This window comes from Bombus flavifrons, chromosome 2, assembly GCF_040668555.2.
Source record: "Bombus flavifrons isolate JBK064 chromosome 2, iyBomFlav1_principal, whole genome shotgun sequence".
Lineage (NCBI taxonomy): Eukaryota > Metazoa > Arthropoda > Insecta > Hymenoptera > Apidae > Bombus > Bombus flavifrons.
In genome coordinates this window covers 3,357,377-3,371,714 of record NC_138443.1, presented here as the reverse complement: position 1 = coordinate 3,371,714, position 14,338 = coordinate 3,357,377, and the positions used below count along the sequence as shown (strand labels likewise).

The window sequence follows — 14,338 nt, the reverse complement described above, 5'->3', positions numbered from 1 at the left end:
GAATGAGGGAAATAGACTTCGCTGTCAATTGGATAATTTTCTAGATTGGTGGGTGAGTAAGGGTGCTAATCGCCCCCGAGAAAAAGTTGCTAGTGGGAAGCATCATACGTGAGAAAAACCAACTTTCCCATGTCAACCCGTAGTAGACAATAAACTTAAGGGACATTCGAAATAAAAGATGCTTGTTTGGTCTGAAGGATCTTAACTATGAAATTCCTGAGATTTATGGAGGGTCTTTAAGAATATTGAGGGTACGTAGTTGTTGAGAAAAATGTTTGGTTGGTATGATCACTAGTTCCTACATGTAGAGTTGGTACGACTACTAACGACGCTCTTTTGTTTTCCCGTCCGCCACGTGTTAATTATCGGAGAGCATCCGGTGTGTTGTAATGGCTGTACATGTTGGTGAAATACAGAGTATACAAAACTAATCTGTGTGAATCAATTAAATATCGAACCTCAAAATCTATTTAATAACAGCAGTAAGGATGTGTAGACATCTGACTACCATCTTGCCCGCGGTGTGTGGCCTGGTCTAGGTAGACGTAACACGTCCTCCACTTTGTCACGACCGGCATACTTCAAATCCGATGGACTGACGATGGAGATAAAGATGTGGCGGCACTCGGCGACAATGTATATCGCTGAAGTGCCTAATGAACCATCAACATCCCAACGGTCCTTCCACCGAAGGTTCTAGAAAAAAGAGCACGTGGCAACAGTCGCGGACGCCTAGCAAATGCTTGGACAGTGGGGATGTTGAGGGATGACAGAAGAAAGTAATCGGATTCGATCGAAAGTCAAATTGTAAGAGCTTCAGTCTTGGAAAGTCACGCCTAGAGTTCGAAAGTGGATTGTAAAGTGGATTGTTGTTAGAAAAAATAAAGTTTCTTTTTTTTTTATTTTTCACCTCAAATTTCTTTTTTTATTTTGTTATTTTACGTGACAACTTCAATGTCATATTCCAGAAATCATAAAAATTCTAAGAAACAATGACATATTACTGAGATATGACCTGAAATTTTTAGTATTTTCAAGTATTTACATACATTGTTCATTTACATTTTTCGTTTGTTTATTTATTTAATTTTATTATTTAATTTATGTTGAATTTTTGAAGCCTCACTTTAACTTGTGAAAATGATAAGGATGGAGGGTAAGAAGTAGACAGAGTCAAGGATAAATTATAAAATATTCTCCTAAACCAATTCCGGACTGTTTGAACAGTTATAGACCGTTTTTTTTATTTGCTCTAAGGTTGAGCACGGCGTTGAATAGTTTGTTGCATCCTGTTGGGGATGAGATTCTGGTTCGGTTTGCAATATTAAGAATCTATTGCTGGTTGTAATTGCTGGAGGTGGGGTTGCTCTTATGGGCCTCATGGTTGCAAATTCCGCAACTTTTTCTTCCTGTGTGCGGAGAATTTCCCCGTTTGCGTTTACGAGTCTTTTTGTCCTGGCAATCAGGTTTGGTTGTGGATTGAGTTTCCGCGTCTTTTGTGCGGAATTGTTGATTTCTATAACTGCTTTCTGTGCGTTTATTTTTCTTTTTAGTGTTTGTTTTTTTGATAAGTCTAGTTTTTTTGATAGTCACTTTTTCCTTTACCTATTTGAGAGTGTTTTTTTTTGCTTTGACGCGCGCACTGTTTGGACCTAAGCCTGGTGTCCCTTTCTGGGCTGTGAGGTCCGTCCTGTTCGGAGGTTTACGATCAACTCCATCAAAGGATAACTAGTGACCACACGATTGACGATAGAGTGATCTTTTTTTTCTTTCTCGAGGAGGAGAAAATTATTCTTCATCTTTCTTTTCTTTTTACGGAACTCCTGTGACCACTATAACGCGTTCGTCGCTCCTCTCGCCATTGTCCTCTAAGATTTCCTTCTAGCCCACCTCCTCCCTCCTTAGCCTCCTTACTACCTCCTTAGAGCCGTCAAGTCCTCACTCCATCAGTAGTTCCTAGTTCTTTTGCTCGCCGGAGGGTACACCTTCCTTAATTCGGAGGCATTTGAGGTTTCCACCGCAGCTTGTAGGCGCTCCCCATATACCTCCTCGTCCAAATCTGAATTACCCATAAATAAATTATCATAATTTGAGTCAAATGTTAAAATAAATTTCTCCATATCCGCTTCTTTCGTCGAGTATCTAAAATTATGGATATCCCGTGTCCTCTTCGTCCTAAAATCGTGCAGAACATAGCTATGGTCCGAGGTAGTCCACACCTTCGGAATTCTACCCCCGGCGTATTTACTAGTCAGTCCTTTGTCCGTACTTATTACGTCAATAAAACTCCTCCTACCGTTCCTACAGAACGTGTGTCCACCTCTCATGCTGATTGGTACGATACCCTTCTTAGTTAGCATGTCCATAAGGCTCGTACCGCTTCGATCAGTTCTATAACCCCCACCCCCACCCCCACGCGATAGCATTAGAATTAAAATCGCCGGCGATCATAATTGTGGGATGGCTCTTCTTGATTATCCGGATCATGGTCTCCATTTCGCTTAAGTATTTATAAAACTCTACTAGTCTAATATTGGGGGAACAGTACTCCGCCCCCCCTCCCAATGCAGCACACGTCATCATTTCTAATTCCAACAAGTCCGTTCCTAATCATTAAAGTACTCTCGTCCGGGTGCTGCCTGTGAACAATGTCACCAACAATGATGCATCTCCTTTGTCATCATTGTATCAATATGCCTGCTGTCGGTATGGCTCAGTAATAAAAACCATATCCAGTTTAGCTTCGCAGGCATATTGATACATCAAATCTTGCGCCAACCTGCACCTATTAAGGTTTATTATTAGTATTCTTATCTTGTGGGTCTTGTGGGTCTAATTATACCTCTTATCCTCTCTTTTACCGCCGGGCATGCCAATGACCCCGTTATGTGTCTAAGGTTGGCTCTATTTTCTTTCGCACATATTACACACCTTGATTCATTTTTACACTCATTTATGGTGTGATCCCTCCCCCCGCACCTCCGACATGGCTCCCTCCCTGGACTTATCGCCGTACATCTCGCTGCGTTATGCCCCAGCATGTGGCATCTATAACATCTTAAGATGTTTGAAATGACTCTACTTATCGCCATCGTCAATCCCGTCCTAATCCTAACGCTGGTTCTCCCCCGGGAAACGCTATTTCCTGGAACAACCACCACCGCCTGCTGAGTCCCCCAAGGTGCCATTCTCAATGCTTTAATTGTAATCCACCTTACGTCTCTTATATTCAGCTCGGTGGCTATGTCCTCAGTTAATTCTTCCCTAGTAACGATGGGATCTATATTTCTCATCTCTAGCGTCCCTCTTTTCGCTAGAGGTAGGATCTCCAACTCCTTCGTCATCACGGTTTTTAACTTTTCCGCGACCTCATCCGCCGACACCTTGTTATTGATTTCTATTAAAATGTGCCCTGCTCTGGTCTTCCTTACACCAGTTGATTCCTTCAGGACATCTTTGGCACTGACTATTTCTCTATAAGCTTCGATCCAGCTCGCATCCTGACCAACCTTAACCAGGATTGCTTCACTTTTGCTAGTTTGCCTTTCTCTCCTCTCTTCCCTACCTCCTTTGCTGTCATACACCTCAACATTTGCCTTATCTACTGTACTCCTAATCCTCCTTCGCCTGTTCACAACCATCTATTCGGTCTTGCTATCAACGTTCCTCCCCTTCAGGCTGCATGCCTCCGTGTACTACAGCTCATCCTGCCACGACTTTTTCCTATACGCTCCTCTCCTCTCTTCGGGCGGTGATATCCCTTTCCTTTTGGCGGACTGGCACACCTCCGCTTGGATGGCTACCGAGACACGGTAAATTTTTTTTTCTAGATGGCCTGCCCATATTAATTAATTAAGAAAATAGAGTAGTCCGGGGATATAGCCAAGTTTGACATAAATTCATTCCTCCTTTCCCGTTTCCATTTCCCTTACCAAGGTCGTCATCAGTTCGTTCTTCCATTCTCATGTCAATATCCGTAGCCAAGGTCATCATAATCGTATACCAAATCTATATACATACTACGAAAACGTGTCGACGGAGTCTTATCCGAATGTTTGTTTGACTTTACCCGAAGGTCGCTAATACCGGATAGATTCAAATTAAACGATTAATAACCGTTATACTTCTCGTTTCTCGCACGCTTCCTATTATATCTTCCACTTACTTATTCTTGTTCAGTGAGGATATTACCACCCAATTACGCACAAACGTCTTGCAGCTCACCCACTCAATCATCATACATGCCAACTCTATTTCCATTGCCACATACTCACTCTCCCCCGCATCACCCAACAATATTCCACTCTCATACATTCTCCTGTCACCTCAGTCCACTCATACTCCTAACTTCATTTCACTACTTCCTTGCAATTATTATTACACTTCCCGCAACATTAACCCATTACAACTCATTAGAATCACATCGAAACTCAAACACTTCTACATCCTCGTACATACACCCGGCTAGCGGAAGCAACCCGTCAACACGTCCGCTCTCCAACGCGTCCCGAATGAGACTCTAACGGTAGAGTGATCTGGTAGTTTGTTTACCTAAGCAGAACGAGATAAGGTCCCGAATGGCGAACGCGAAAAGAAATTTCCGGATGACCTAATAATATAATAAGCTAATTCTAAAAGTATTATAATCATATTTGAATAATATTAAATAAAGATAAACTTATTTGATGCTGTAGAAATTGCTGAAATTATTTATTAAGTATTACTTGTACCAATTAGTGCTTTGCTCTATTGAGGAGAATTTGCGGACCTTTATTCATTCTCTCTGTCTAGCACCATTCGTATCATCTGTTTTAGTAGCACAGTATTGCCTTCTGTGTTTAGAACCATTCATATTCTGTCCTTGTCACATACTATTGTCCTCTCTATCTAGAACCGCTTGTACTTCTGACCTTATCGTACACTGTCGCTCTTCTGTCTAAACGAGAGCATATGTTTGTCAATATCGTGCAATATTGCATTCCTTATCTACGTGTAAGCCATGTTTTGCCACCTATTATGCTTCAAGTTGTAGTCATTTCCCTTACGCATTAGTGTACAACAAAAACGGATACATATGCTGTATTGCACAAAAAGGGCGACAGTGTGCGACAAGGAAAGATGTATGCCTTGTGTTAGACGAAGAGAGCGACACTGTACGACGACAGCAGGAAGTTGGTGGAGACGGAAGCAAGCTAGTGAAAAGGTGTGGAAACAGGCAGAAACTGGAAGAGACGTATGAAAACGCGCATAAATGGAAAAAATGCGTAAAAAGGAATGTAAGCGGGTGGGAATGCGTGAAAATGCATTGAGTTTCACATCACCACCAGTTAATAGTTAATGCACCCCAAATATCACGTCTGTGCTTAATGGTTCTTAAGAGAACGATATACATATTGTATTTAATTCATTCATCATTTAATTTAGAAGAATATATAGTAACTAATGAGAACATTATCAAAAATGGTCACGTTTGTTTCGTATCTCTTTTGTGGCTATACATCAGTACATACACATATATATGTATAGGTACTATGTATGAAATACGTGCATGTGTAAAACAGGATGGAAATATAATACTTATGAATTAAAGGATGTATATAAAAACAAGTAGCTTGTTTAATAATTATAGTATATGTTAAACATTAACACAAGTATGTTACAAAACAGAAATGTACTACTGTACATTTGTACAATTGTTTTTATGGTGAGATACACATAAAATATGTACAATATAGATTTCAACAACAACAAAATCAATCTAATGTAATCGCGGTTTTCGTCTTAATTCGTAGATGGTACGTGGAGTGTGGCAATTGGTGGATGTCATATGTCAAATATTTGTATCATTTAAACATGGGGAAGATGTTCTCCCTGTGGATGGAAACCATTCTCGTCGGCAACGTAGTTCACAGTGTATGCAACATTGGTATTTGGATCGACAAAGGAGAAGCTGCCGCGAACTGTCAGGAATTGTCCATCAGATCCACCATCGGCTAATTCTGCAGATTCCTGTTTAGCTTGTCCGTCGGAAAGTTGGTAACCGTAGTTATAACTGCCAAGACCGATATTATCAGAAGGAGTTTCTTTCACGACGACTGTTTCCTGATGTCCTTGTAGAGGAACTGCTACAGCAATAGCGACAAAGGCGGCAAAAGCAATGATCTAAAAGAAATTAAAGTATATTTATTAATTAAATAGCATATACACCAACAAAGTTAGGAAATAAAAATTTACAGTTGATAAACTGCCTATATAATCAATTTATTTTTGATGTACACATTTATAATTAATTATTTTCGTTAGCGTGTTACTATATCAAATATATTTATACAAAAGAAATTTGTAATATTTTCAGCTTTAAATTTATCTCGACAATACAGTAGGACAGATTAAAAAAATGAAAATAATAAAAATTGCAAATTTATTTGTATCTAGAATATGTAAAAAAGAAAGCTATGCGTATAGTAAATTAAAATTAGACAAAGATCAATATACATAGAATATTGAGTATTTTATGTTCTTCTAATTATTTTATAATCAGGTTTTTTCAATGATTTTATATCTATTTGAACTTGTAACTGATCTCTGTATCATTTACTATGATACCTACGGTTTTCATTTTGAAGACGGATGTGTATGTTTGGTTAGTCCCGATTGAAAGACTGATGTCGATACTGAGAATCGTCTCGAATTTTATAGTGGCTCTCCTTCTGCCAAAAATTGCATGGTTTCACGATAAATTCACCTTTCACCTTTCCTAGTTCTGTTAAAGGCATCTTATGGTTGCTCGACCTTCGTTGTAAAAGTGTGTTGGTTTGGCGAAATCGAAGATCGCGACTTCATTTTTTATAAGATAGAAGATTTATAGAAGATTCCCTTGGAAAACTGATTTAAAATAAGTTACGGCTAATTATAGAAATAATGAATATATTTGTATGCTTGATGACTACAATTGAATTAAACTACATATGTTACCTATGTAATCTAAGTGTTAAGAGGAAGTTGTAGGAAAAAGACAGTTCTCAGAATAATTTTATATTTCCGAAAACGTAGAAAAATTCTATCTAAATATATTGATAATTAATTTAGTTTATTGTAATATGTAATAAATCTCAATAAACTAATGGAACGCGTAGTATGTAATTATATCAAATAGGCAACCTAATATCTAGTTTAGATTGTCACATGAATATGTGAAAAATGAAAATATTTTTTAAGATATTATTTATTTAAAAATTTATTTTTCTGTCGTATTCCACAGAATAATTTTTTATCCATAAGAAAAAATGTGTAATGAACAATTTTATATCATTTTAAGACAAGTTTGAAGTATTTTAATGAATTCACATAATTTAGGAAGTACAATCAGAAAATATATGTAATATCGTAAAATAGCTTCGATTGGAAATCGGCTGAAACTAGAAAAACACCGTGTACGTCGTCCTTTGTGGTTTGTTTATATCTAAGAGCGCCTATGTGACTAAAGTGACCTAGCTCTTACAGAGGTATGCGGAAAAACGATAAACAGCGTTAGAACAAAAAGGACGGTTTCGGGTTCAAGGAGCGATGACCGAGAGGTCAGAGTATGCGAGTCGAAAAGCGAGTGTGTTGCGAAGAACAGAGTTGATCGAGACGTCGAAGAGTAGAGTTGAGAGTTGATCGAGACGTCGAAGAGTAGAGTCGAGAGAGTTGATCGAGACGTCGAAGAGTAGAGTCGAGAGAGTTGATCGAGACGTCGAAGAGTAGAGTTGAGAGTTGATCGAGACGTCGAAGAGTAGAGTTGAGAGTTGATCAAGACGTCGAAGAGTAGAGTCGAGAGAGTTGATCGAGACGTCGAAGAGTAGAGTTGAGAGTTGATCGAGACGTCGAAGAGTAGAGTCGAGAGCTAACCGAGTCGTCGAAGAGTAGAGTCGTGAGAGTTGAGCTGTTAGTGTTGTAGAGTTGTTAGAGTTGCTAGTGAGAGAGAGAGAGAGTATTACCAAATAGCTGTCGAGTTATTTGATACAAATACGAGCGTTGTATTTAGTTTTCCTGTTAATCAAACATCGTTTTCTGTCTAATTAATATCTGTAATTTCAATCCATTATTAATAAATTATAATAAATCGGACAAAACTACATCTTCAATACATTCCGATATTACAACTTGGGGGCTCGTCCGGGATTGAATAAGACAGAGAACGACACGATTTAACGGAGCTATTTGTGTGGGAGTAGAAAAAGAATAGAGAAAAATGGCAAACGTTGAGGATGAACGATTGTCGGGTGAAGAGGATTTGACGCTGGAGGAGCTGAGGAGTAAGCTCGCACAGATGAATCTGCCTATATCTGGTGCGAGATCGGTGTTGGTCGCCAGGTTGAACAGAGCGTGCAAGCCTGGTCGTTCTACTCCTAAGGATTAGAAGCTGTATACAAGGACGGTCTTGAAGATGAAAGTGATGAAGACGACTTCCTCTGCGATGAAGAAGAAGAAGAAGAAGATGATGACAATGAAGATGACGAACAGGACGAAGAAGAAGAGTCGTCTCCTGCTCGGGGTAAGAAGCGGAAACATGAAGATGTGGGAGACTCAGGAAACTAGAATTGTAAAGAGCAGGCTTCTGATTCTGTTGAATGAGTGTAAAATTCATATAAATAATAACAATAATTGAGCCGCCGAGTGAACATCTGGGAATCAACCTAATTGACCGACCAATGACAGACTACAGTTAGTGGTGTGAATTTATCAGTAAATCATTGACTGACGAATTGTCTGTGGAACAACAAACGATTACCATTATGGAGAAGAGGAATGTGAATGAAAATGAAAGAGGATAGTGATGAAAATACGAGCAGCGACGACGAGCACATCTGAGGGCAGATGTGATTGTCAGGAAAGGCCGATTGTAATATCGTAAAATAGCTTCGATTGGAAATCGGCTGAAACTAGAAAAACACCGTGTACGTCGTCCTTTGTGGTTTGTTTATATCTAAGAGCGCCTATGTGACTAAAGTGACCTAGCTCTTACAGAGGTATGCGGAAAAACGATAAACAGCGTTAGAACAAAAAGGACGGTTTCGGGTTCAAGGAGCGATGACCGAGAGGTCAGAGTATGCGAGTCGAAAAGCGAGTGTGTTGCGAAGAACAGAGTTGATCGAGACGTCGAAGAGTAGAGTTGAGAGTTGATCGAGACGTCGAAGAGTAGAGTCGAGAGAGTTGATCGAGACGTCGAAGAGTAGAGTCGAGAGAGTTGATCGAGACGTCGAAGAGTAGAGTTGAGAGTTGATCGAGACGTCGAAGAGTAGAGTTGAGAGTTGATCAAGACGTCGAAGAGTAGAGTCGAGAGAGTTGATCGAGACGTCGAAGAGTAGAGTTGAGAGTTGATCGAGACGTCGAAGAGTAGAGTCGAGAGCTAACCGAGTCGTCGAAGAGTAGAGTCGTGAGAGTTGAGCTGTTAGTGTTGTAGAGTTGTTAGAGTTGCTAGTGAGAGAGAGAGAGAGTATTACCAAATAGCTGTCGAGTTATTTGATACAAATACGAGCGTTGTATTTAGTTTTCCTGTTAATCAAACATCGTTTTCTGTCTAATTAATATCTGTAATTTCAATCCATTATTAATAAATTATAATAAATCGGACAAAACTACATCTTCAATACATTCCGATATTACATATAACATTTTCTATAATTCATAAAGATAAAGAAGACGTCCAAAAAGTTGTTATAATTATAAGGATAGGAGGATTCTGGATATAAAATGTAAAATAAAAGGCAATATGAGTTTCTACATATTTATTGATTCTTTCTATTTTAACGAAATTAAATTTCTTGTATTTAGATACTAAATAGTTTTTAATTGTGCCAAAATTATATTTCACTTAGTTTGTGCCTTTTTTTATGTGCACAACTTTAAGAAAATCCTTGATAACATGTACAATCCAAGGATGATCGGTTTCTAATCAACGCTTTTCGATTTCTAAATCGATTCTAAATATCGTATAATTTATTCTATTTTTACAACACGTATCGTTACGACATCATCTTGTCAAATGTACGCAATCGTTTCATGGTGTCTCATCATTACGAACCCGTGTAGTAATGGTCAATAGGTGAAAATATCGCTTTGAAAGCTATACCTTTCATCTCGATTCTCCTTTCCCTCTTCCAACGAATGATTTAGTTTGTTTAATTTTATATTTTATTTGAACCTCTGCTTTCTACTTATTTAATTGTATTTTTTATTTGAAACTACTTTGTTGTGTGGACACAGTAGATGAAATATATTTAAAAAACGAAGGAATAATAAATTTATTGTTTGGTTTACAACATTATTTAATGTCCTCCGTTTTTTAAATATGTTTAAATACAATTATTAAACTTTATTACTAATTAGAAACTTTATTGTATTTCACGATACTATAATGGTATAAATTAAATGAAAAAAAGAGTATATTGAAAAATGAAACTATTTATTGTTAATAATAATATTGTTCCCACAATAAAATTATTATATAATAAAGAGAAAAATTACAATTTTTTTAAACAAACACCCTATATAAAAGAGAACTCATACCTCTGTATATGATTTACATTACTGTTACATCATTACAATATTATACTTAAAAAAAAACACATTCAACAATATTGCTATGAATAAATTGTATGCATAACCCATACCAAATTGTACAATAAATTGTTCTTGAGTCATTGATAACTTATACAATTGGTTGATACGACGTTAAACAATTGAAATAAAAAGAAATTATATAATTACTAATTCTGCCTATAAAGCTTCTTATATCTACAATTCTTTCATTCCAACAAAATCTAATCTTTTAACCCAATGTCAATCAAATTAGACTAGATATTGAAGCAGGTTCTCGTGTATATTGCTTTCTTAAAAGATGTAATTTTCAAATTAAAACATTCTACAATTGACGTTCGAATCTCATATACTTCAAGAAGTAGTAAATATAGAATATAGGGGCTCTATGGAAAAGCTAATGCAAAGTCATACAACTCTTTGAGGAACCTTTTTGATACATAAGAAATAAAAGAAAATATGTTTTTTTAAGCATAAAAAGACGAATACTTGATTAGAATACATAATACAACCATATCAGCCATAAGTTAATCACTTATTAATCACAGATTTATTGGAAATCTCTAACAAAGTGTATTTTATTTAATATTCTACCATTAAGTACTAATATCATGAGACATATAGAGTAACTGAAATAACAGATCTACGATAAAATAAGCAGAAAATAAAAATAGTAAAAAATGTTTGATATGTACTAAATGTCACATTTGGTTCACGCATACTAGAAATTCTAATACTTATGATCGTCGGTGTAATCTAGAAACTAATAGACTGTAGATTTTTAAGTTTGCATTTCTATGGACATTTGTAATTAAAGAAATACAATTTAGAGATTCGTTTTGCGTATTAAAAATTAAAACGAATACTTTACTATGGACATTTTTTATATTTTTGCATACTATATGTACTCTATAAATTTTTGCACTTTTAAATCTCCCACAAATGCATGAAAATCCGCAATATAGCAATAAATGTTAAAAATATCATGTTAAATACGTGAATCAAAATTTCATCATCTAAAAGTTAAGCGACGAAAGAAACAAGAAAGGATAAACTGTGAAAAAAGGGAAGAAAATATACCAAGGAAATACTTAAATCAAAAATTTATTTAAAACTAAGGGTATGTACAGCTCAAGCAGGGATATGTTCGCCCTGTGGTTGGAATCCATTCTCATCGGCCACGTAGTTGACGGTGTACTTCACGTTGGTTTGTGGGTCTACCCAGCTGAAGCTTCCACGAACTGCCAAAGATTCGTTTTCGGTTCCTACGTTAACCAATTCGGCGGATTCCTGATGAGCTTGTCCATTGGAAAGTTCGTAGCCATAGTTGTAACTGCCCAGGCCAATATTGTCAGAGGGTGTCTCCTTGAGGACCAGTACGTCTTCTTGACGAACTTGAGGAGCAGCGGAAACGGCGACAACGACGAGGGCGAAAGCGACGAACTGCAACGAAGAAGAAAGCAACTAACATTTGATATGAAATTGAATATTGATACACTTAAGACGTAAACGAATACGTTCTGTTGAATCCATAAAGATTCGTGTAGATGAATAGCCTGATAATAAAAGTACAGATAAAGATGATACAAATTATTTTCGAATTCCTTTAGAATTGTTTTGAAACTGACTATTGAATATGTCATGGTCAAAGTAGAGTAAAAATCATCTAAAGATTCTTTTGAATTGTTTTAACGTCAATTATCGAATCGTGGATCGAAGTAATAAGCTTAAGAAGATATTTAGTAGCCGATCTGGCAAAAACTGAAGATTATTTTAAGTCTTTTGGATCGTTTTAAAATCAATCATTAAACCGTGAATCGCAACGAAGTATTACTGGCTTTTCGTCTGTAAACACTATCTCGTTGTTTTATTTCAAGCGCCTGTTTAATTATCCCGCGTGATTCGTCACTGTCTTCCGGTGGCAAGAACGCACATGTTATGCAAGGAGATCCGTTACCGGTGATTTACTTAAAATAATTCTACAAACATATTTGCATGTTAACAATAGGCAAGAGAAAAACGATACTAAACGTAAATTGCTGGATGCAGTATCGCTCTATCGTTAATGGTACATAACGATCCTGTGCGCGTTAATTGCACGCTCGTAATCGCTAGATCATCGGCGATCTCTTACGAATGATCATTTTCCATTTCAAGAACAAAATTCCACTAATGGAAGCAAACGAAGCTTCCATTTTCTTTATTTTCATTTCTATAAATTGTAATTTTATATGAAATAAAGAAGATGAAATACGAATGAAACCACGACGATACACTTTTCATATCCGATAAGAAATTTCGCTTAATACTCGAAGGAAACACGCACCAGCTTCATGATTGGTTGTTTTCGTTTGGATTGAACTTCTTTAGATTGTCAAAGACGATGCACAGGTGTTAACCTGAGATGAGTTAGATTACGATACTGATTCAATCTTGATCCAGAGGACCGTTATATAGTCGGATTTCGAGATGAATTTTACCCCTTCCAAGTAACCGACTCCCAAAATTCTTCGGCGAAGATGTCGAAATCACCGAATGGCATTGGCCGACTGGCGGTGGCAGAACGATGACCGACAAAGGAAGAGGCGGTGAATGTCAGACAAGAATTCGAGGAAGAGCAGCCAGCAGCGAAAATCGCACGTGGTTTCACCGTGGATCCTGTACGGATCCTCGTCTTACCAAACTTGGATGGAACAATGGATGCGATCGGCGTCAGAAAATCCTTCCAGAAGTGTATAGGGCTTGGTATTACCGTTTCAGGCTAGCTGAACAAAGAAGATGATTATTTAAGAGGATATGAATTTATGGAGATGCAAGTGATGGTTATTTTGAGAAAATGTTGAGAAATACATTTCAGTATTATCGCAATAAGATGCAATGTTCTGAGAATGTTTACAAAGGGAGAGAAACTTTTTATGCAGGTAGAATTGAAATACTGTAAATTGTTATAGCAGAGAAATTTATTTAGTTGCAGTCAATTTTACAGAATACTCTTTCATCATTCTATTCTCGTTTCTTTTAGGGAAAAGTGAAATAGTAGATTATGGTATTAATATAACAACGTACAATCCTGTAGAAATATTTATATAGGAAAGAAATCTTTTCACGCTGGGAAAATTAAAATATTATAAATTATTATAATCTTCACAAACGAAACTTTTCGATGCAGTCAGTGTTTCAAATTCAGTCTTAAAAGTATTTTCGTATCATTTCATCTTCATTCTTCGTTCATTGTCTTCATCCATTGACAAAGATGCACTGATTCAATCAGTACACTCATACGAATTCAATTAAACTGCATTTAATAACGAATAATTAAAACAAATTTACGAGTATATTAATAACCAACAGTAAAGTAAATAACTATTAGTATGTTACAATAATATATGATTATTCTTATAATTTAACTGCGCATTCCTTTTTACGGATTTACAGAAAATGCAAAATTGAAATATTATAATATTAGTGTAGATAATCGATCGAACCTCTTCTTAATGAAAGCATGTATTAGTAAAAACGATCAAGAGCTTGGTTGTATCAGCATAATTCATCCCAAATTGGATTTAGTCTGTCGTTACAACACATGGATCTTCACCATTCACCGTCGTTTACATTTTTCACAAATTGATCGCCGATCGGAGCTATAATATTCGGAGGTCACGCAAACTAGTATTCATCTCTCCGAAAGGTGAATCCCGATATTCAGTAAAAGTCACGTTCGATCTTCTCTAACAAACATGACCGATCAGAAGCATAA

General features: G+C 36.9%; 2 protein-coding genes across 2 annotated transcripts; both read right to left on the bottom strand.

The window, feature by feature from the left end:
* Window positions 1–5,847: 5,847 nt before the first annotated feature.
* CPR13 (cuticular protein 13) lies at window positions 5,848–6,776 on the bottom strand. Its single transcript, XM_069131816.1, has 2 exons — window positions 6,753–6,776; window positions 5,848–6,162 (listed from the first exon to the last, which is right to left on the bottom strand). The coding sequence occupies exons 1-2, from the start codon at window positions 6,774–6,776 to the stop codon at window positions 5,848–5,850; spliced, it is 339 nt and encodes a 112-aa protein (XP_068987917.1).
* Window positions 6,777–11,712: 4,936 nt separating this feature from the next.
* LOC138189572 (flexible cuticle protein 12-like) lies at window positions 11,713–12,916 on the bottom strand. The gene is made up of 2 exons (XM_069131599.1): window positions 12,908–12,916; window positions 11,713–12,024 (listed from the first exon to the last, which is right to left on the bottom strand). The coding sequence occupies exons 1-2, from the start codon at window positions 12,914–12,916 to the stop codon at window positions 11,713–11,715; spliced, it is 321 nt and encodes a 106-aa protein (XP_068987700.1).
* Window positions 12,917–14,338: the final 1,422 nt, after the last annotated feature.